At 43.1% G+C, this 24,273-nt stretch overlaps 1 protein-coding gene across 2 annotated transcripts; it reads right to left on the bottom strand.

Moving 5' to 3' along the window:
• Nucleotides 1-4,862: 4,862 nt before the first annotated feature.
• Nucleotides 4,863-23,657, bottom strand: vps39 (VPS39 subunit of HOPS complex). Of its 2 annotated transcripts, none has more exons than XM_062397195.1 (24): nucleotides 23,098-23,657; nucleotides 22,836-22,901; nucleotides 22,338-22,402; nucleotides 21,870-21,912; nucleotides 21,595-21,689; nucleotides 19,974-20,072; nucleotides 19,774-19,866; nucleotides 18,900-19,083; nucleotides 16,646-16,766; nucleotides 15,896-16,016; nucleotides 15,501-15,630; nucleotides 15,281-15,423; nucleotides 15,047-15,187; nucleotides 14,042-14,183; nucleotides 12,453-12,539; nucleotides 12,017-12,090; nucleotides 11,631-11,847; nucleotides 10,198-10,326; nucleotides 9,770-9,872; nucleotides 9,165-9,210; nucleotides 8,314-8,463; nucleotides 6,859-6,993; nucleotides 6,640-6,731; nucleotides 4,863-6,330 (listed from the first exon to the last, which is right to left on the bottom strand). In XM_062397195.1, the coding sequence occupies exons 1-24, from the start codon at nucleotides 23,168-23,170 to the stop codon at nucleotides 6,249-6,251; spliced, it is 2,631 nt and encodes an 876-aa protein (XP_062253179.1). In that variant the 5' UTR covers nucleotides 23,171-23,657; the 3' UTR covers nucleotides 4,863-6,248. The 2 variants fall into 2 exon arrangements, with proteins under 2 accessions (XP_062253179.1, XP_062253180.1); XM_062397196.1 differs by having other exon boundaries at nucleotides 15,501-15,627.
• Nucleotides 23,658-24,273: the final 616 nt, after the last annotated feature.

Below are 24,273 nucleotides of genomic sequence, written 5' to 3'. Positions count from 1 at the left end.
CTCAGACACTCACGAATGCAAATAAATTGTTTGAAATTCGGGGACCTTGGCATAGTCCTCAAATTACCCTAAGGTCCGCGGATTGCTGGTGTGTAAACGGGTAAATTGTCCCTGAATACCATGTCTACCAACACACACACACACACACACACACACACACACACACACACACACACACACACACTGCAGTCATGTGATTGGCTGATTGGATAATAAATAATAAATAAACCTCAGATATTCCTCTGACACACTGACCTATTTAGTGAAGCACCTTTTACTCTGTTTTCCTCACAGCTTTGATTCTTTGCTTCGGGTGCTGTCTAAAGGGGGGGGGGGGTGGACCTCTGGAGGTCACGGGGGTCCAGTGGATGGTGACACTTCAGTACCAGGAACAGTGAGAAGCTTTGAGGTTGTAGGTGTTGAACTGTGACGTCCTACAACCAGAGGGTCGTGTGCTGAGAGCCAGCGACTTCCATTCATTGTGCACTAACCCTAATCTAACAAGATGGTTGGTGGTTCCAAACCAGGCTCTGGGCAAGATACCCAATGCTGATGTGGTAACAATAACCAGGACTCACACTTAATCCTGCACACACACACACACACACACCAAGGCAATGACACACAAAGTTGCGTATGTTGCAATATGCTTTGACATGTTTTCACACCTTCCAGAATAACAAGAAGAAAAAACACAACGTTCTTCATATAAAGGAACACACATACACAGACACAGACACACACACACACACACACACACACACACACACACACACACACACACAAATACACACACACACACACTGTAAGCCTGTATGGAATTCCTCTGTGATAACAGTGGAGTATATAACCAGTGATCATCGTGCTCTGTGAAGCACAAGTCCAGTCTTGTGTGTGTCTGTTTGCTGTGTATGTGTGTGTCTCTGTGTGTGTGTGTGTGTGTTATGCAAACACAGAGCAGACATGTATCCGAGCTTCTGCCGGCTCACGCAGGTTTTCCCAAGCTGCTTCACTGCACACCATTGTTATATGAGTCAACCTTGGGTAACGTTAGGTCTGTTCACATCAGGCTGATCCAGGATCAGAGTCGTTCTCCCTCTATCAGAGTGTGAAGCTACCTAATGACTTGAGTGTGGGGGGGGTCAGTCCCAGCTGATGGAGGGAGGCAGGACACACCCAGGACACGTTACCAGAGTATCACAGTCCTGACACATGACAGAGAAACGATGCTCACACCCATAGAGCCTCCAGCTAAGACATTTCTGGAGGAGGAAGTGGAGACATGTCTTTGTGACCGGCTGTGAATGAATGCGTCTCTGTCTCTACATGTCAGGCGCGTGATTCGCTGGCGTCCTGTCCAGGATGTACCTCGCCTCCCGCCCGATGTCAGCTGATTGGCTGACAACACCTTTGACTCATCTATGATAAATGTGATCCCTGTGTGTTCAGTGATAATAACTAGAGAGGTATCGATGCAGTGGAGACGTAGCATCACGCTTCAACTCAATCAAACAGCTACCAGCACTCAGGTGAGACTTCAGACTGGTCGAGGTGGTCTAGGTGGTCTAGGTTGTCTATCATCTTCTACCTTCAACCAGTAACCAGGACATCAAACTGTAAAATTACACCAAACACACAAAAGCCCCATTAACTTCCCAGTGCTCCTCACCATCAGCTGTTGTTGCTTTTCACATTGAGTTGCCATCACAACCCGTGAGTGAAACCGTTCTCTTAATCATCCGGTGAAGTGCAGATACAGATTCTCTTTTTTCCCAAACAGTGACGTGCGATGGAACAAACCTGGTTTGTGGTTTGTGTTCAGCAGACGGGCGGAGCTGCAGGATGCAGAGGCTTCAGAGCAGGAGAGTACACGGAACCTGATCTGCACTTACCGTGGAGCGCTGCCACTCACCTGAGCTGAACCGTGCACGAGCAAATATTTGCAAAAATACAAAACAGTTTGTTCAGGGAGATTAAGAGAAGGTAGGTGGGGGTTGTGTCCGTGTAGCAGCAGACTGACGGAGGGGCCACCAACACCACCGCCGCCTGGGAACCACTGAAGGTCGGGTCCTAATAAGACCTGTGGAACTGGGAATAAAGTCAAGCGTTAGCCCCAGTGTTGACACACAAAGGTTTGCACAGTTATCCTTATAAGGGCATTGCAGTGACCTCCATTCACTATGAACAGCTTAACCAAAAACCTAATCACTAACCATGACGCATTTATGTCTAACTTTGACACAATTGACATTAGTTCAACAGGCAGTGAAAGGCAGAGTCGGGATCGAACCTGTGACGACTGCAGGACGACTCACGTGTCTGTGGCTGTGGCGTCCATCTTCATTTACAGTCTATGGATCTCAATCTGGTGACAATCCATCCCAGGCCGAGCCAGGACTAAATGAAACCAATCAGCACAGAGGTGCTGAAGAGAAATCTGAGTTCTCTTCATCATCATCTTCATCTTCATCTTCATCATCAGCTCAATATTTACACAATATACTTTATCCATAAAAACCAAGGAGGGATTTCTTCCATGCCAACGTAAAGTCAAAGTGAGCCGAGTGAGTCTGGGCAAACTGTTGCTGGAGCAGCTTTTCCATTTGCACACTGGTGCACCGTTCCAAGACATGACAGCATCCCAACACACACACGCAAACACAGACACACACACACACACACGCACAAAGACAGAGCTACAATAATTTGGAGCAGGATGAATTATTCAGCGTCTCTCTCCGCCTCCTGGACACTTCTCTTTTTCAAAGTAGCAGAGGATCCGGTGTTTTCTCATTCTTCTGTCAGTCGAACATGTTCTGCTGCTTGGATCCGACTTCACAGGCTCGATCCCGGCTCCCGGCCCAGACACCGGAGTCACAGGGAACCATCGGAGGCCCCAGTGATGAGAGCAACTGGCAGAGACACAGACTGGCAGAGTGTGTGAGTAAGTGTATGGTTGTGTGTGTCTGACTGCGTTGCTGAGCACTCAGCTGTTGTGATTCTGTTACTCCAGCTGGCTCTGCTCAGTGCAGGAAGTCCATTAGCGGGACCAGTAACAGTGAGGCTATTCTCCGGAGCCTCGGCCCCCAGAACCACGGGCCCGTCCGGGGTCAGGACTCCCAGATGAGACGGGGGAAGTTGGATGACCCACGAAGAGACAAGAAGTGAACAGGAAGTGGAATTTATCTTAAACGTTTTACTACAAAACAATCTCAAACTTTAATTTGTTTAATCAGCGGAGAAACCGTTATGAGCAGCAACAACTAGAGGTCAGTTCCTAGTTCTGATCTCAGGCAATAAAACGTGTTTAATTCATTACTTAAGAGTTTATTTGGTGGATTAATGTGCAAGATAAAACGGCTCCAAGCCTTTACTTTATTGCTTTTATTATATCGCTTCCAACCTTCTTTTTATCCATTGTCTTTCATTAACTTGTTTAAATTTGCAGCTATGATCTGTTTTTATGTCTGTGAGACACTTTGAAAACCTGTTTTTAAAAAATGATAAAGATTATCATAGTGTTAGGGTTAGGGATGATAAAAGTGTTGTCGTCCATGACACTGTGTGAATCAGTGACGAATGACCCTGGATCAGATCTGGATCAGGGCCCGGATCCAGATCCAGTGAGTTTGAATGTGGTTTCATGAGGGGACTGTTGAGCCTTGGCAGAGGTGAAGCTCTAGTTTATAATCGTAAATGATTCATGAGATATTTGCAATTTGTATTTGGTCTATTGATCCGGAACTGCAAAGTAAATGGTAACAGGAAAAGTAAAAATAGAAATACTAGGTGACTTTACTAATTATTAAGTTACTATTCTAAGAGGTTGTTTCTTGTTGTAGCTGCTTCATGGAGACGTGAGCAGTAACAAGATGTCGGCTCCTCAGTGAGACGCAGCTTCAGAGGACTCTGTGGTGTCACCAGTTAAACAGGAGTTGAGTGGAAACACTGGTTTATTACTGATTCAAGCCGCAGGCCCACAGACCTCCTGCTTCCAGTCAAATCACCTCCTTGGGAAGAACGTCACGATCACTCGCTGGTGTCTTCAGACAGTGACCTCACAGGAAGTTCAATGGTTCAAAATAAAACAAAATGTCTGGAACAGTCTGAGCAGAGAATGTGTGCAAAGGGGGGGGGGGGTATTTAACAGAGCAGGAGACGCCAAACAACGTTAACATTTGAATAAGTTCAAAGGATTAGTGGTCATCAAAGTCACGGAGCCGTCAGACTCTTTACCTCATTAACTCCATCGAGGAGATTTTGTTCCCCCCCCCCGAGTCTGTTTGTTTATCAGCCAGATGACAACAAAAAAAAGTCAACGGATTTCCACGATTTTTTTTTAAAATTTTGATGTGAATCCAGAAATTTCCTTTAACAAGATTCTTTCCAACATTTCCACAATTTTCCCCAGGGAATAATTCATGGAGATTTGGTGCAGCTTGAATGAATTAAACTGTCTGTGGAGGTTTGTTCTCTGATTGGTTGGTTTGTTTGTTTGTTTGTTTGTCAGCAGGATTACACAATAACTATTTTCATGAACCTTATTGGAAGGTCGGGACATTGGCCAAGAAAGAACCAATAAATCTTCGTAAGGACCTGGACAAAGAATCTGGGACATTTTTTGTGGCTTTCTTTAATATTTGACATTTTGTGCCCTTACTTATGGATCTTGATGCATTTAACAAACCTTGAAGTTGCAGTTAAGTTTGGATCCAGATTAATTCAAGCTAATTAAAATGAAGTTTCACACGGGGATCACTGGGCATTGGCGGAGGTTTGCAAAAAACAAACCATGCCATTGACTGTTTGGATCTCTTGTCTTGATGAACTGGAGTCCTGCTTCTTGAGCGATCTCCCACGTGGACGGTTAACAGACATTTTATTACAATATTGCCAATTTAAAAGCACAGATCAATCACACCTTCAGCCATTCACATCACTTCCAGTTCTTATCGCGCAGATACGTGATTCCACAATAAATAAACCAAACATCCGTCCACCGTTAAAGTGCTGCACTGCTGTGACCCATCTGAGAGAGAGACTACGTAACACATGGTGGCTAATGCTAACTACTTAAAATCAACTTTAGCTAGATGTTGTTGCGTTCTCTCATTGGATGACCGATCTCTGATATCGGGCTGTAACTTATGATCATTGTTGATATATCGGCTGCTAAATATTGATTAATAGTTCACTTTCTAATATATTTCTTGTGAATGAACAGTTGAAAACCTTCACTCTACTCTCACAACAGAGAAAGGAAGCAGGAAGCTTTATTGGTGAATCAACTCATCACTGCAGCTAACCAGACACCAACCTGAGCAAATCAATATTATCCTTTAGTTACGACTCGTGGGTGCTGTTAAATGAACGTAGTCTCACTTTAGATTATAATTCTTCTTCATAAACTTCTGATGTGACTGAGAAAGAAAAAGAAACCAAAGCGTTAAAAGCGTGGATGTCACTTCACAAAGACGGCAAAAGAAGAAAACAAACATAAATATGAATAATGTTAGTTGGACAAGTCGCCTCAAACTTTTCAATCAAACAGAACAAAAAGGTGAAACACAGTTTGAGACGACTGCAGTACCGGCACATGCTCAAAGAAAAGACACCTGACCTCATTGTAAGAACAATCTTCAGTCACACAAGGCATTGAGCAGTTCAGGGTGGATATGGCATAAGAAGCAGTGTTCGAGGCCCACACAGTGTTACAGGAGGGGGGGAGAGACACGGGAAGAGATGGAGAGAGAGAGAGAGAGAAAAGACGGCTTCCCATCGAGGCTTGGGATCATCTGCAGGAGAGAAGGATCGGTCAACGTGTCGGGCGAACAGATCCCTCCTCTCGTTACAGGGACGTGTTTTCCAAAATGTCAGAGTCCACCTCCCTCCCTCTCTTCGTGTCTCTCCTCCGGCCGAGCGACCTGGGACATTCCTCCTGTTACTTCATGCACAGAGTCAGAAAGCTGCGGCCTTTTGCTTTCAGAGGGGAGCTCTGATTCCACCCGGAGGGGGGGGGGGGGGGGGGGGGGGCGGGGGGAGTCGAGCGCCTCCACAACAGCGGTGTCCAAGGTTAACTTCAAAATAAAAAAAAAGTCTGCACTCGCAAGTCCTGCAAGGTGCTTTGGATTCAGAGCACTTCCAGCCTCTCTGGTGTTTCTCTTCTTCACGGGCGACGGAGGAGTGACTCCCCAAGCAGGAAGGAGGAGGATCATTTATCGATGGGGCGTCCCAGGGAGCAGAGGCTGTTACTGCTCGGTGGGACACAGCGTGCGGTCTTTGCAGCAGAAGTAATGAACCACCACGCCGTTGGGATACCTGGCGAACGCACTGAAACGGAGGAGGAGGTTTCACTGGGATTATTACTCAGGGCATCACAGAGCAGGAACAAGGGTTTCATGAGAATGTGAGAGAGGAAATGAACAGGGTGTGAAATTAGCATAACGTTTTCAATCTTTAAGATTTCAAGTTTCTTTGGCCTGTTATGGTAAATATGAGGAGTGAAATAAAAAAGGTTTGTGTATCAATTTAGTATAATTCAAATTTTAAGTATAAGAAAAGAGACACAAGACTATAACACAAATTCAAAGATAGGAAATAATCTAAAGAGACCAATTCGACACCGAGTTCCTGTTTTACCTGTTTCCTATTTTCTTTTTGCAAACTCTGCAGGTCTTCTCCTCCGTGATGACGCACTTCACCTGCTGGTGGAAGATCCTCTCCTCCTGCACCTGGAGACAGAAGCAGACGAGCAACACGAAGCAGGAATTAATAAAGAAAAGTTATTGCGTTTTTTCCTTTCAATATAATTGCTGAAGATTGAGTTCAAGGTGACATATTCAGACTCAGTTTTCTCACCCGGAGGAACTCGGCCTGCAGGAGACTCTTCAGCACCTGGTTGCAGCGTTTCCTCTGAGCCCTCTCCTCCAGGACGCTCTCCAGGAAAACCCGGATCTCTCTGATCTGAGTGTTTGCCGGGAGCAGGTTGATGGCCTGGAAACCAAACAGTCAGCTTTTCAAACACTGACAAGCAGACGTCAGGAGTTTATAAGTCACAGTTGCTCTTCCTGTGTGAGGACCGGTGATCTCTTTTAGTAAAGGAGCACTTTGGGTCAGATGAGGAGGTTTAGCGGACGGGGAGCAGGGTGGATCAGTTTCCTTCAGGTGTAAAAAACGTGTTGGTCAAACATGAATATTTATCATCCTGCAGATTTTCACTCAGTTGAGATTTCAGGTTCGTTCTCGACCTTGAAAACAGCTGCTGACAAACTTAATCTCAGTATCTGCTCAGAATGTGACGCTCACATTTTCCTCACTTTTTAAAGGTCTTCTCGTCAAGGTTAAAAAATAAACTTTCAACCTCAGACCTGAAGAAGTCGTTAAGGCAGAACCGTATTCAGAATACTAATCTGTGTGATGCGTGACTCTAAAGGTCGTGGAGGTGGAAGAAGAGGTCAAACTCCAGGAGAGAGGGGTGACGTGTTTAAATAAGTGGATAAAAGCACAGTCATATGTTCGTCCCTGAAGTCAAACTTATTTTCAAAAGACCACTTCTCTGTGTCGCTGTGATAAGATGTGGGAAGAGAACAAATATACAATCTGCTGACGGGGGGGAACTTTAAAAAGAACTCCTTGATGGAAATCTTTGCTCATCAGCATTGAGACGATTGTGATATTAAGGTCTGACGAGAAAAATGGGTCATGAGCTAAAACAGCTTTTATTCAATTAACTGCTATTCTTGGTTCTGGGCGCAGATACTCGAAACAGACACATGAACAGAGTTTCCTCATAAATGTTCACATGACGACACACACACACACATACACACACATACACACACACGCCTCTCGAGGGAAATCAGCCCCCTGGTGGAAATCTGGTTTTGGTTCACTGGATCTTTTCCGTCCCAACGCGGCAGCTTGATTTCACCCAACAGTGAAAAACAAACTAAATCCTCTTCAGCTCAGTTGCTGATTTAATTTCATACAAACTGCCTGATGACACATTTTGTGTGAGCGCGTGTCGTCATTAATCGTGTTATTTTATCCCATTTTAATCGAGGCTAAACAGACGAGACACTTTCACGTCCTCAGGAACGATTATCATATCTGAGTAGAAATGAAAAGGCATTAGGCTGAATTAGAAAATACTTTTTGCTCTCTGGTTTAATGAGCAATTACAAGAACCCAATGGAGTTTGTTGCAGGAAATTAAAATGCAGGAAATTTATTTCAGAGTTTATGTTTGTGATTTGTGATGAAAGTAGGATCATTATGACCAGACCAGTGAAAGTGCTGCTCTGGTGCTGTTTACCTTGCTGGTATTGAGTTTGCTGTGGTGCAGCTCCAGGACCTGCAGGGCAGCCTGGAGATTGGCCTGAGGCCCCGACAGCTCCATCTTGATTGGCCCCAGACAGTGGACATCAGGGGGCGACAGGTACATTCGCAGCAGAGACAGATAAACCTACAGGAGCGGAAACACAACTGTTAACACTCATCTGAGTCCATGGGAGTCAGGATCTGAACAAAGAAAACCAGTAAGAAAATCACAGGAAGTAGGAAAATATGATGTCAGACAGAAATACAGTAAAGTAAATAACATTTTGTAATTAAATGAATTGAAGAAAAAGATGAGTGTTTTAAACCAGGGAGTAAAATTTAATATGATGGAATATTTGTCAAGATAAACGATTTGCTATTAATTTTAGATTCAAAATGATATTTTAAAGAATTTAAAAAAGGGAAATAAGCCTGGATGTCTTATACATGCTGAGTTTATAAAGTCTAGTCAGGTTTAATATCAGCAATAAAATATTCAATCACAGATCTCATTTCTTTGTGCCTCTGATTCAATGCTTCTAAATGATTCATTTGCAGTTTTGGATTCGTCAGGCAACAGTAAACAAAAGTATAAACAGGCAAAGTCAGATGTAATATTTGTTTGATGAAAAACAAACCAGAGAAAAGGGAATGTGCACGTGCCATAAATAATCCATTTTATTTGTGTAGCACTTCCAGCAAACACACAGGCACTTAGCTGAGGGCAACAGAGTGTGCAAACTGAAATGAGGTCATAAAAAAAACACATCGGAACTGTGATCAAATCCAAGAGAGCAACTCAAACGGTGAAAAACAAATCAAATCAAAAGGGGAAATTACACTTACGTCTTTATTTCCTTCCACTGAACTGTTGTAGTGACTGTGACAGTATCTGCAGAGCACACAGAGGAAGAGCATCAGCAAATAGAAAACACAATGGAGCCGCCCATGTCCCTGATGTTGACTGATGCTCCTGAGGAGAACAGGATGTCTCAGCCTGTTTCAGACAGGAACTACAGACAAATATTATTTTTCCAAATTGAAGAAACTGTTGATACAGGTAAACAGAGAGGAGATGTTTGTATTGGGTGTTAGAAACTTCATCAACACGCCCACTCGCTCGCTTGTTGCTAATTTCCCAGACGATATCCTGCTGCATTTTTCACATGGTCTCACTCAGACCTTTTATTAGGAATCAACTGACTCGGTCATTTGTTGTTGAAAATCTCTTGACTTCAGGATATTTCTGAAAGCAGCTTTGGTCACATGATTTTTAAAGATCCTTAATCTGCCTGGAAGGTCAAGAACAAGCTCGTGACTAAATAGGGTTCCTACCACTTACTTTAAATTGCTACCTTACAGTTTTGTTCTCTTTCACAGTCATACAATCGCTGCTGATTCCCAAAGAGCTTTGCAGGAGTATGTGGTGTTTGACCTGCAGGAGGACTCACTCTTCAGCCATGTGGGTGTCTTTCAGGACGTGCACGTAGATGAAGAGCGCCTGCTCGTGTTTGCCCATCCGACCCAGAAGCAGAGCTCGCTCCTCCAGCAGACCTTCAAGAGGGAAAACCAGGTCACAAGGTTCACGTTAAAGCCTTCAGCCTAAAGCATGAACAACTCCAGTAAAACTTCCCTCTGTAACTGAGAACATATGTACATGAGGTAATGGGAAACATAGTAAACTGTCTTTCTTAGGTGCCGGTTCCATAAATCCTGATATTAACAACTAAAGAGTAAATGCCCTTCGTATTATCTTCACACATTTGTCTGAAACAGGATCTCACAGTCAAAAGTCAACTTCTTTAGGAGATAACTCCAACGTCCTTGTTTGTTATTGTCAAGCAAACATAATATGATTCATCTAAGTCTGAGTTCTCACCATCAAAGGGGAAATCACTGATGAGTCTGGCTGGTTCATAGCTGGTAGAGATATCCAGGAAAGACAGCAGCTTCATCCTGAACTCCCCCAGGCTGCCCTTCTCCTTCCCTGCAGCCACAGCTGGGACCCCTGCAACAGAGGATTTTATTTCAGAATCTGGAGCTGAAACAATCGTTCAGTTAACATTTTAACATCAGAAACACACTCATGGAAGAGGAAAAGCAAACAATCCTGCATGTGGTTGTCTAGTTCTTTCAGTATTCAATGAGGATGATAGATCTCAGTGATACACAGAGTATCAGTAACAAGCACTGGATTCAAACACAAGGTTTTGTTTAAGGTTTTTTTTTTTGGAGCTGATTTCATCTGCCAAGTTGGGGAGAAAAGATCTGGTTGTAAAATGATTTGATTTTGTACTGAAGTAAAAAATACAAACCATTGAAACTGTAACTTGTGGCTTTTGGTTTAACCAAAATGTTGGATAAAATATATATTGATGAAGATAAAGCTTAACGGCTCTCACAGTAGAGTGGACACGTCAGACAAGACCCAACAGTCCCCTCATGAAGTCACATTCAATATCTTTTTAAAATGGGATCAGCACCAAATTATACACATTGAATTATTATCTGAGAAATCAACAATCCAACAAACGGGGGTGAACACATAACCTCCTCGGTTGAGGTACAACTACAAAACAATGGTGTACGTGATAGAGAGATTATACTGGAAAATAATCTGTACAGTTGCTGCTGACACAGGCTTTAACATTTACAATGTCCAGACCCACTAAGTCTCATCTCATTGTTGAACGTTACAATAATCTCAGAGGAACAATATCTTCTGATCACAGGCCGTGTCCTGCAACTTGCTTCATTAAGCAACTTGAAGGATTTATCTATTTAATTAGCTGCTTTAACTGTTTTGCAGACAGAGTGCAGATTAATGAGCACCTCTCTGTCCTGTTGGTCAAGAGGTCCATTTTAAAGCCCGCTCCCTGGATGAGCATTAAAACGATACAGAGGGAGATGGATGGACTTCTCAATCGGTCCTGACAGGCTTTATTTGTAAAGTAATTCAAAGAGACAACTCTTTGGACGGAGAAGCAAAGTGGTTAACTGAACCCATACGCAGGGAAAATGAAATATTCCTTTTGGCATTAATATGATTTGTTTTTAAAGTGGTGGCCAGCTCCTGGGTTACGTGGACATTGGATCTACAATAACACTTCTCATTCATATTTCCTCCATTTTCTAGCTTTTGTTATCTTTCTCTCAGGTTTGTGTATCAAATGAGTCCAAAAACCTTATTTTAATAATTTTCAGACTTTTTGAAGTGGTTGTATGAGGTACTGTAAAAGTGTTTATTATTCCTTCTATTATACCTTGAGATACTGTGACCTCACACAAACGGTCAGGGTCTCTAGCTCGTACCTTCAGGCAGTGAGTTGAGGTACTCTTTCATGAGAACTTGAACCCTCTCCAGGTAGAGCTGGATCAGCACATTGTGAAACTCCGGGCCTTTCTCGTCCCACACGTAGATGATGTGCTCGAGGTATGGGATGGCGAGCTCCGTGAAGCCCTCTTTCAGGAAGTTAAGCACCTTGTCCCGGGGCAAAGTCTCCACCTCCGTCAGGTCCTCAGTGAAAATCTAAACAGGACGAGAAGAGAGGATCAGAGCAAGAAGTGGAAATCAAATAAATCCTGGGTTTAACCAAACCAAACTATACGTACTAAAAACACAGAGTAAATAATAATGATAAAACCACGTTCAACACTCAAATTAAACATTCGTTGTGGGTAAATTCTTTGCGTCTCACCTTCAGACCGTCCTCAGGACAGATCTTCAGCACCCAGGGAGAAAACTCAAAGATGAAGCCCAGATTCTCGACTCCTGTGTCACAGGATAAAAGTAAATAAATCAGTTTAACTTCATTGAGGAAGCTCAAGAGGAAACGGGTCCAGAAAGTTTTCTCTCATCGTTCACTCAAACTAAAGTTCTCACACACAGCCCCTCTAGATTTCTCTAATTTCAGGACAATGTTCAGTCTTAAGTGGAAATCAAAAACTTTAGTCATTGCCAGACAATAAATAAAAGCTGCAGAATGACATGCTACAGATGCAAAATTGACATTTCCTCCAACGCCCACAATCTGAGTGAAAGTATTCTGAGAGGTTTTTCCAGGAGGTTATTGCAACAACATGTAGTAGAGATGACGAATTTAAAACAGCTCAGAGCTGGCTGTTGATCCTCACCCAGTCTTTGGAGGTACTCCACTGTTCGCTCGTGGCCCTTCAGCGGAGAGTTGGCCTTGGTGGATTGGTCGAGCAGCACCTGCAGAGCTGTGAGGGGGGGAACAGGGCGGAGGAGGAGTGAAACACGTGAAAGGGGGGGAACAGGAACAAATGGGAGATCAGTCCGAGTGATGGAAAGCAGCAAGATGTCATCGGCTCGGCGGCGCTGCATTACATAATTCCTCTGCCAGCAGAATCTGGACGAAGCACAGGCTCCAGTGTTAATTGTTGAGCTGGGAACAGCTGCTTTGAATTGGCAGTGGGAGCGCGGGGCAGACTTCAGCAGCATGACATCATCAACACAAAGTACAGCAGGCCGACTGGAACAGAGCCGCCAGGACTCTACCTCAGAACACTGCCAGGAACCAAACAAGCTTCAGACGGCTCTGATCTACGAGGATGACGAGCCGGCCGCACGCAGGAAACCTCCACTGAGATCCACCCTGCAGCCTCACAGGGCGGATCCCCCCCCCCCCCCCCCGCGCCCACGACTCAAGCACAGTCACTGGTATCTGTTGAATTGAAACATAACGGAACAATCCCGCTCTCGTGTCTGAACGAGAAGGTAACGAGGGCGAAAGCTGCCACCCACCGATCTCTCATTTAAATACTGCACCGCAAATTCAACATCCAATTGGAGAGAGAAATTTGAAGCAGATGTTTCATTGTGCTCTGAAGGGATGTGCCTGGTTGTCATGCTGAGGTCTGCAACACACAAACCACACTCCCACACAAACCCCACAATTACAGCTGAACTCCGATATCAGTCATTATCCAGTGATTGACTTCTCTGTGCTGCGCGATGATTCATTTTCTCACTTCAAAAACTATCACGTCAGACGAAATGTCCCTGGAAAGTGATTCTCTGATTTGTGTTTTCATCTAGAAAGTTAAATTAAAGGCTCTTATAAATACAAAGCATTTCCAGGGATGTTTTCTTTTCATCCTTTATTTGTTTTTAAATATGCAGAGAGAGATTTCTTTAACTCTGGAAAAGATTTATTCACCGAAAATGCTTTTATATGTGCTCAACTTTATGTGACAAGAAACAGATTTGACTTCTGTTTGCTTTCTGATAAAGACTACTGTAAGTTTGGATGAGAGCAGACAGAAGAAGCACAAACCATCTCCAGGGTTCTTGTGTCGTGCATGCAGGCTGAGAGTCAGGGCTCACTAGGACGTCTAATGGAACTAATCCATTGTTAATTAAATTAGTTTCACCTACTGTGGAAGGTCGGACAACAGATTTCTTTAAAATACTCAAGGATTTCAGTTAACTCATCCTAATGAAAGACTTAGAGGGAAAGTAAATGGAAATAAACTCATCTTACAGTGTACATATATAAGATGTCTGCATGTGATTCATATAATTTCACATCAGAGGTCTTAAAACTTGAAAATGACTGTGGACATCCCCAAAGATTTGTCTTCCACTTGTCATAACTGCAAGAGGAGACCAGACAAGCGGTGTCTTTATTAACGGCGTCTCCCTGCAGGTTATACCAGGTGACACATGGACAACTTATAGCACAGGTGGTTGAACATCTTACCTTTCTGGTGCAGGCCCTTCTTCTCATAAAGGATAATCAGCTCACTGTACTTGTGAGCCTTCTTGAGAACGTACTCGCTCTCCTCGATGTGGCAGTGGTTGTTCTCCAGGCGCAGGAGGGGGGACACCATGGCCACGTTGGTCTGAAGAGAAGGGAGGATCAGAGGAGATTACACAACATGAATGTATATCCATCCAACCCTGAAGAGTGCAGGTAGTGTTTCACACAAAGACGACAAGTCTGAGTCACTCCTCTCTGCCCCACAATGTGTTATTCATTTAAATAATCTGCTGCAGATGCTTGGCTCCTAGAGGATCTCCAGTCAGTCTCCTCTTCTCCCTCCAGCATCATCTGGGTCTGAGCTGGGAGTTCCACTGATTGAACAGAGGTTGTTGTGCCTCTAACAAGGAAGCACCTGGTAGCATTTTCCCTGAGTCGCACACATCAGATGAACATGCGCAGTTCTGTACGGAGAGATGAGACCAGGACTGTTTCCTGCTCTGTGTAGACTCTTACTTCTGAGAATCATAACTGTGATTTCATTCATCCTTCCAACACTCCATTGATGAAGTTTGAATCACAGAAAACTGAGTGACAGTCACAAACAGACACACAAAGACACGATCTTCAACAGTGACTCAGTATGTGTTATTTCAAAGTCAATCTGCCAATGAGCAGTTTAACACAGGAGCCATCTGGCTACACGTGCGGTGCAGTGAACTGCCCAGCGCTGGTGCCAGTTTCTATGAGCGTTGAGAAATACTGACTTATGAAATCATCATTTTATTTTTGCTCTTAGTGGACGGTGACGACTGCCAAGTATTTAAGAGCTGATATAATTTTTATCCGTTGAGATAAACATTTGGACTGAGTTCACCTACGATTCCAGATTGGCTGTAAATCAAAGAGCATAATGTGAGTGATGCATGATTAGAGTTTGTCCCAGGTTTGTCCAACTTCCCTGTGTCTATCATACAGCTACAGTGTGAGCAGACGCAGACTCACATGTAGGTAACACTTCAGCAGAGTGGTATCAATGATCTGCAGGAGCTTTTTGCGGCTTTTAATAGTCGGTGTTCCCTCCATGAGTGGAGATGTCGTGGAAGGGTCCGAGTCGTTCAGCTGTTTCACCAGGTGGCTGCGTTTCTGTAAGAACAGTCGAAAAGGGAAATGAAGATTTTAAGATTCGCACTTTCCTTTATCTTTGCCAGTTTGTGGAAGGGCGTCCCACACACAGACCTGGGTGAGGTAATCAATCAGAGCGAGGTGAGCCTTCTCCAGCTCCGCCCCGGACAGCGTAGGTAGTGGGTTGGGATAGTGCAGCTGTTTGCGGTAGTCAGCTGGGAGCAGGTCCGGGTACAGCCCGATCACATGTGTGGGATCTGAAGAGAACAGGAGGGAATTCTTTAGCTTTATTCCATGAACATTAAAGGTCTGGTCTTCAGGTGACAATCTTTACCTGTGCCGAGTTTGGCAAACACCTGCATGGAGTCATCAAATCTCTTCTGGCAGAACAGATTGAAGGCGTAGAGATTTTGGATGTGATTAATCTGCTGCTTCTTATCACCATCGGAATCATCCTTCATCTTCTGGCAGGAAAAGCATCAGACAGCAACAAAATCGAGTCAGATTATTCACTTCCACGAATCCACATGAAAAGCCCCTGGAAAGGAAAAACTAGATCTCTGGATACGCTGACCTTAAAGAACCAAACCATGGGAATTTTACTGTTTGAACCTTCTGACCTAATCAAGATAAGTGATCTCAGCGTTCCATCCTCTTGAGCTCGGGCACAAATTGAATCCTCTGGAATTTAATAACAAGGTTTAATAGTGGAGTGGTTCTGTTGCTCACCGCCAGCTGAAGAGCCAACTCAAACTGCTTGTCCTGGAGAAGCTGCCGGATCTGGCTGGCTATGGACACAGGCACCAGGCGCCACACAAAGTGGTTGCTGGCAACATACACAATATTCTGCCTGTGAAAAATAAAAAAAAAAGGGAGAAAACAAGATTAGATAGGACATGTTGGGGCAACTGTGTTTTTCTTTGATTAGATTATTAGATTAAGATGCATTTATTATGCACAGACATGCAAAGGCACACTCATGCAGGTAGGGAAATCTCTGCTTTTGACCCATCTGGTGCAGGACACACAGAGCAGTGAGCGACCATGTACGGCGCTCGTGGAGCAGATGTATGGGGAGTAAGGTGCCTTGCTCAGGTGCACTAGACAGGGTAGGGACACTCTTGGATTTTTGGACAGATCAATCCAGGTTCGTCTTTTGTTGTCTCTCCGTGGAGTCGAACCAGAGACGAACCAGAGACCTTCTCTGCCCATAGTCCAAGTTTCTGCCACTAGACCACCGCCTCTCTCTTTGGAAGGAGGAACTCACATTATTAGTGTCATCATCACGAGACACAGAAACCAGGGGAGCTGATGACAGCAGCACATGATTCATGACATTTTTTAGAGATGTTGTGCATCTAAACGGAACAAGGCCTCAAACCCATGTGACAACAGGATGTTCAAGGTTGTTTTTTGTGGTCTGCAAAATGTTTATAAAATTTCTTATTTACGAATGAACCAACAAAACGCCGGCCTCACCCTGCTGAGGTGATGAAGCGAGGTCTCTGCAGCTCCACGCTCTGCACCAGCAACCTCGGCTCGAAGGTCCGGATCTCCACGTACCGAGGGAGAACGGCGATGATGTACGGAGGCTGGTGCTCTGAGAACATTAGAGAAGAGCCAAGTGTCAGATTTCTGTGCACGTCAACAACAACTGAACCATCACAAGTGGGTCAATGATATTACAAAAATATTACACATCCTGTAAATATAATGAAAGAACTGTGGAAATATGTGGATCTGTCAACACTTTAAAGGAAAGAGGACAGGTATCGTTTTGGGGATTTTACATTTCTTTCACAAAATGGGTATTATAATATATTTGTAACAACAATATAATTGTATTTATTATTATTTGGGCATTTTTCTGCCTTTGATAGTGAAAAGGAGGACAGATCTTCACAAGGTGTGATCAGCCAGAGACCATATGATTTTATTACCTCAACCAAGGAGTGTTAGCAGGATTATCGGTCAGGGAAAAACCCATGGAATCTTTTTTTTTATTCATTTAACGTTACGAGATTTTTCAACATTTATCAAAGAATAATTAATAAATCTTGATTAAACAAGTCAGGTATATTTGTGTTGAAGGAAACAGGACAGTATTGTCCATCAGGAACATGGTGGAATGAAAGATGTGTCAAACATTGTGCTTTAAGGCTTTAAAGAAGTGAAAAGGATTTTGCTGCCCATAAACCCCCCATCTTGAAAGTAGGTGCCTCATTGGTGATTATGGCATCAAGACCTAAAGGCTAATGGGGCAGGAAATATAGCTTGAGACAGCAAACAGACAAGCCTGAGGCCGGACAGACTATGCCCACGGGCAGCAGCCGCAGCCCTCGGCTCCAGCCACATCCAGTCAGTGACTAATACTGTAAACTGACCAGCGCTCATCCTCTACTGATATGTGCCAGAGCGACAACGTCCAACATCAAAACGAGGGAAATTGCAATCGCCTCGTGTGAAGTCGCCGCTCGGAGGCTTCATTTCCCTTCATATTGTTCCTCTCTGCATTCCAACGAGCACAGAGAGACAACGAGAGCTCATCTGCCTCGTGTCTGCCACAGAGTCCATTAGTAACCCAGTGTCTTAGTCACAGGATAAAAAGCTGATCTAAAACTGTCTTTTCTCCTCTGACGAGTGGGAAAACAGCAGCGGCTCAGACAGACTGGAAAGAAAGACACACAAGGGAGGGGCAGATTAAGGAAGAGAAGAAAGAGAAGAGAGAGAGGGGGCAGACGGCAGCTAGATGACAATAACTGACAGAACAAAGGCAGAATTTAGGCCAAATGCTTTATCAGGCATTTGTTTTTAATATCCTATTACTGTGAGAGCAGACCCGCTCAGGCACTGTGACAAATACGTGAACAGACTGCGCTGTAACAGACACAACGGCTTCATGGGCACATGTTTCTTTACCGGTCAGAAAAATGTAACAGCAACACGCAGAACACTTCATGAAGATGCAATAAACGCTGCCTACTCACAATTATTAAAAGATAAGTTCACGGTTAGTATTTTATCAGAGAAAGAAGATTAATCTGATTGTGCTCACACTCAAGCTGAAAAACTTCCAATTATATTTCAGATAGATTCTTATTCCTCTGACAAACAAAAACCTGCATGCAACCAGGAATTATGTCAATTTAACGCCATTAACTAAAACTAAATCGTGTGCCAAGATGCTAACGATGCTGTTTCTCCTGGTGGCGTTCCTTCATGGAGTGTGCGCCAACCAGCGGAGGATAAGTACCATTAACAAGCCTGTCGATGATAAGTGGTCAAATTTATAGCCGACAATGTCCTCTGTAAAATCAATAGATGATTCTCCTTGAGATACAATAAACTCTATTAAAATGTTATATGCTATTAAACCAGACTTGGACATCTTATGCATCTTATTTCTGAGTACAACAGAAAATGTGGTTTTGGTTTTGCTGTGTAAACTCAACTGCCAGGAGTGACACATCTTGGCAAAACCGATCCCGTGTTATCTGGAAGACAAACTGTAAAGTGTCGAGAGCTGGGGGAAGGATTATTGGCTCTCGTTTCTCCTTTTAACTCTGCTGCAGTTTCTATCGACATCGAACACAAGTCAACTCTCGCATTGAAATCAGGGCGAATGAAGAGCCATGTTTTTCAAAAACAACAGCATAAGCGACTTCAGCTTTAGGAAACCAACGTTGAACCATCAGATCCGTCCTTGTTATATTGTCTATCGTTTCTTTCTTACCCATCGCTATAGGGATGTCTGTCCAGTTCAGGGCGCACTTCTGGGTGCACACACCCTCTTCATTCAGGACAACAGTGAGATCATCCTGCCCCACAGCCACCTTCCCATCAGCCAGTGGTGCAACCAGAGGCTCCAACTGTTTCCCAGTCGGGAAGAGCTCCTTGATGGAGCCGCGACCGTCCATCTGGTGGACAGGACAGATAGTGCGGGTGAGTCAGGAGATACAGAATGTATGAATAATAGCGTAGTGGCATAAATTGTATCTGTAAGGTCAGTTATGACACACTTTATACAGATAAAGAAAAGACGATTGGATGAGGTATAACTCTACCAAGCATTGGTTGATGATTTGAACACCAGAAATAAGAAAAAAAAACACAAACAAATACAAACAACAGACAAGAACAAGTTATGAAGCAGCCTGATTCTAATTTATTTATTTTAAAGTGATATTACTCTAAAGATCTGTCACTCCCTGCAGACTTGTAAGGCCAGAAAAAAATAAAATTTGGACTGAAACAAGTTTGAGCAAAAGTCATGACAGGAGACAAACTTCACAACGCTGCCAATAAACTAAAGTAAACTGAGACTTTTCTGTTTTTAGCAGAAATAACAGACTTCTTTTTCAGAATAATAAACACTATTTCTAGAGCACTTTTAAAAAGCACAGTTACAGAATGCTTCACAATAAGCAAGAGGGCAAATCAAAAAATTAAAAAACGTTTAAAGAAGGGATTACAAACCTTTGACAGCCGTCTTATAAGTCTAAGAGGGATGACCATTTTAAATAAAAAAGACAGATTATGAGCGGAGGACCACTTGAGTTGTAGGAAGTTACAGAGTGTAAAGAAATGAATGCTATCTGAGCACATACCCGAATAAGGTAATAGTCTCTCTTGAAACCAACACATATGGAGTTTTCACACCAAGCCATGGACTTCGGAATATCTGGTGCAGCAAAGTCGCCCTAACAGACAGGAAAGAAAACAGTGAGCTGACTAAATATGACAAAGACTTGTGGTGGGGGGGGGAAATCACACTGCAGTGAGTCCCACATCAAATGTATCATCATACCTGCAGCTCATGGAACTCTCTATCCTTCCAGTAATACAGCTGGAGCTTCTTTTTCACCGCAACACACATTCTCAGCCTTTCCTCCCCTGGGCTGGTTTGCTGAGCGCCAGAAAAATAGAGAAAATAAACAATTCATGGCTTAAAAATCAGGGAAAATGTGAGAACACAGAAATGTGGAACGGGAAAAATATCATTGTTTTGACGCATAGAGCAATTGGGTGATAAAGATTATATCGAATAGGATATAATAGAACATATATTCTTTACTGCAACTATAAAACCTATTATTTAATAGATAGTTAAATACACTTTCCTGACTTCAAGGCTACCATTGCACACAGCCAACAGACTGACACAGGCTTGAGCGTCATATTAAGAGACATGTTGCTTTTCATTTCTGTCAAGGAAACTGTCATAAGCCTAACCCTAACCCTAACCCTAAAAAAAAAATAAACGTGTGCCTGTGTGTTCGTGCTGGTGGGAAGCAGCAGCTTGTTGGATTTCAGGATCGCTGCCAGTGTTGATTCTGCCTGAGGAAGAGCAATGAACTTGACAAGAGCTGAGAATTCACACAGAGGATTGTGACCACGCTTGTGTCTTTGGCCTTCTGTTTGAATCTGTTAACCCGTTCACCACTGCAGCAGCTCTCTACACTATTCTTAAGCTTTTATTTGATGGTATTAATTTATTACTGTGATGCACTGTAATGTATTTATCTATTTGCCATGTTTTGTTTTGTGCTAAATGCCAGTTTATTTTTTTAAATGACCATTGAAGTAATATTCTATTCATACTGTTATATAGAAAAATCTGCCTGCAACAGAGGAATGTATTTCTAAAAAGGCTGATAGACTGTGGTGAGCTCCAGTGATCAGTCAGTAGTTAATGTGAGTCGTCAATAAACTAAAACACATCGGTTATGACCCATTTAAAGCTAATTTGATCAACTTCAATAAACCAGTTCACTTGAAGCTTCCTGCCTCTGAAAATGCACTTCCTGTGGCTGAGGCCACTGACAACAGGAGAGTGTTGTTGTTCAAATGATCCTGTTCAGATCGAACTAAAATAAAAACCGTGATAGTTAGAGCATTGTTTCCTTTTACAGTAGAAAGCCAAGGAGCTGTCTTCTACTTCTTCACGTTGTGCATTGGTGGTGATATCATTACATTTTGTTAAATGTGTTGAAAAACGTGTTGATAACAGAAGCTGAAGACGAACAGAGAACGATGGACGTATCGCAAAAACAAAAACACCAAAAAATCGATATAGTTAAAATAATTCACCAGGAATTAATAACTATTTTTTATTTCTTATGTGTTTATTCAGCTACATTTAGTTAAGAGACACAGTTTAGCTTCGTTGTAAAGATTCAGAATCATTGATGATTCTCCAAAGAATGAAATGTTGGTAGTGGAGAAACATTTCCTCTGCAGGGTTCAAAGGGTTTAATAAGATTACCATGCAGACACTCGTTTGCCTTTACTCTTTCATTCCTCCACTAAGTTATAGCTGTATGACTGTAGTTCTGTGGAAAGGGCAAATTATTCCCACGAGAAAGATTCAGAAGCAATAGAAAATACATATATTTGATGTTATTGGTAAAAACACTGCTGTCACTGACCTGCAGATCACACGCAAAGAGTGTAGCTCCTTTGGCTTTGGACAGGACAGTGATCTGCTGGAAAGTCAGGAGGTCATGGACGTGGACGTTGTTCTCTGCAGGACAGAATCAAAAGTACAAACCATAAGTCCAATTTGAAGTAGCAACAATAAACAGATGCTATTTAAGCAGTATCTTTCGACTCAATGTCCCAAAGTGGATGTGCACTACTGTTCCAAAAGTGAAGATTAAACTCATACAATCTTAAAACAAATGTGTTGGTTACAAAAACTTACCCAGAAGACTGACAAGGATTTTGTACTGCGCGACAACATAAAGCTGTAGAAAGAGTAAGAAACACAGTTAGAGCGCTGAGTGAGGACATCAATAGTTCATCACACCTGGGCTGAGGAAATATCAGAGCTCAATTATTTAACCCACTTTGCCCCAGGGCTCTCACAGCTGTGTGTTAGAGGATGATAAATGAATTAAAGGTTGGAGGCCGATCTGATCCATTACACACATCAACCAGCTCTGGTATTCTAAGATGGCATGAGGACGAGTGGTGAAGTGTGTGCCACTCCCAAAATCACTCCAGGACAGGGAGTTTGTCATTGGCAGTTTAAATCGAGGTTAAGAGAGATGGAAGTGAAGCTCATGGACAGAACGTATTCCCTAAAAAATCTGACGTCACTTCCTTCATTGGACTTCCTCTTCCTCCTTTTTTATTCTTTTGCAGAAATGAGACTGTGGTTAATCTCTACCTGCTGAATCTTCTTTGAGAAGTTCTTATTGGATTTCTCCAGCGTCACCTCGAACCGATTGGTACCTGAGGAGAACAGAGACACATTCATCAACATCATCATCATCATCATCTTCACATGCAATAAGAAATCCCCCACAATGCTCCAGTACCCTTGCCAGCTTATTTAGTTTACAGAAAACAGCTTGACTTGATTATAGACACTTTATGTTGTTAATATTGCAACTTATAATATATGTTTATATATGCATGTCATTTTTCTGCTTTTCACATGTTTTAATGTCCTTATTTTTAAGCTGTAGGATTCTCTCTTTGTTTCTTCTATCAACTCTATCTATCTATCTATCCGTCCATCTCTCCAACTGTGTGTTGTCGGTTGAGAGCATTCATGCACATAGTTGGCAGGTAAAGCGGATTTTCTTGCTGAGAAAGACTCAGAGACACAAATACACAAATAAAGACAACCCAGTACCTCCCATCCCCTTGGTTTTAGTTTTACCTGCATCCTTTTTGATCCGGTAGAGAAGGAGATGCCCTGGTTTCGTACCCACAAGCAGGCAGTCCTCTGTGGGAAGAGATACTCAAAGTCACTGACTGTCAGTAATTTGCAGCACATCACGGTAGACAAACACAGACTTGTATCAAATGTAACTTGCAGGATTTGACACTGCAGTTTCTGTTGTGGTACTAATACAGGATTCTCTTATCTTGTGTTAAAACCCAGGAAACACCAGCTCCATGTCAGGGAGACAACAACTCACCCCAGGCCGCGAGACAGTCGATCTGGAGCGGGAGCTTTTCCAGAATCGACACCGGTTCGTACGCGTCGTGCATCTTGGAGCAATATTCACTAGCGGCCCCCTCTGATGGATGATGGACCCCGCAAGGGAGTCACCGCCCGCCGGACAGCAGCTGACAGACGGCCCGCTGGTGAATGTGTGAGGCTGGTGCTGCTGTGTGTGTCGCCATTAACCGTGACTGAGGAGGAAAGAGGAAACGCGGTGTGTGTTTGTGTGTCTGTGGTGAAGCTCTGGTGTCGCAGGCTGCTGTGAGGACACACTTTTGACGTGTTAGCCAAACTACCAAAACAACAGCTGATAGTTAGCCTGCTAGCTCCGGAGTTAGCGAGCTGCTGCTGCGGCTGCTCGTCATCCTCGTCCCCGCTCACTCCCTGTCTCCAGAACCCGTCTCCCTGTCCATAACAACCACCAGCTCCACACCAGCCGGCCCAGTAGCACCAGTGACGAGCGACGTCTCCGCCGCAGCGCTGTGTTTTCGTTAGCTTGGTTAGCTTAGCTTCTTCCTGTGTTGTGTTGACGGCTGCGCGCATAGATATCTATGGCTGCGCGAGCCAGTGGGGTTTGACAGGCACGTGACCCGGAGTCCTCACGAGGAACCACTTAAAGGCGCAGTGCTCACGTTAGGAGATGATGTTCAGTTCACGCGAGATTTACTCAACGTTTTTAAAATCACGTTCTCTCTTTTATTGAGCAAACAAATTAATGACGAGGATAAATACATAATATACTGTGACACGTGTTTTAGTTTTTTTATAGGATTCATAATTTATATTCGAGGTGTGTACTTTATTTTATTACTTTACTTCTTATATTCAATTTTTCTATTTGTTATGTACTTGTTGTGCAAAAAAGAAAAATAAAGTCTTGAAGTTATTAAATGTTCTGGGAATTATTTAAAAATCATATCTGCTATTTTAACTACAATATTCATTTCTTAGTTGTATATCTTTCATTTACTATCCATTTATATATTTTTTAGTAGCTTCAATTTATTTGATCATTTTAGACCAACATTAAAAAAATGTGAACTTTAAGGAAATAGGGATGAAAAGACATCGGCATACTCTCATTTTATTTTTGAATTAATTTAGTTGTTTTAACCTTAGAAAGATGATGTTCACCTTTGTTGAATTTACA

Source organism: Platichthys flesus, chromosome 10 (assembly GCF_949316205.1).
Source record: "Platichthys flesus chromosome 10, fPlaFle2.1, whole genome shotgun sequence".
Lineage (NCBI taxonomy): Eukaryota > Metazoa > Chordata > Actinopteri > Pleuronectiformes > Pleuronectidae > Platichthys > Platichthys flesus.
Note: the sequence above shows the minus strand (reverse complement) of the source record. Positions and strands in the feature narration are given on the sequence as shown.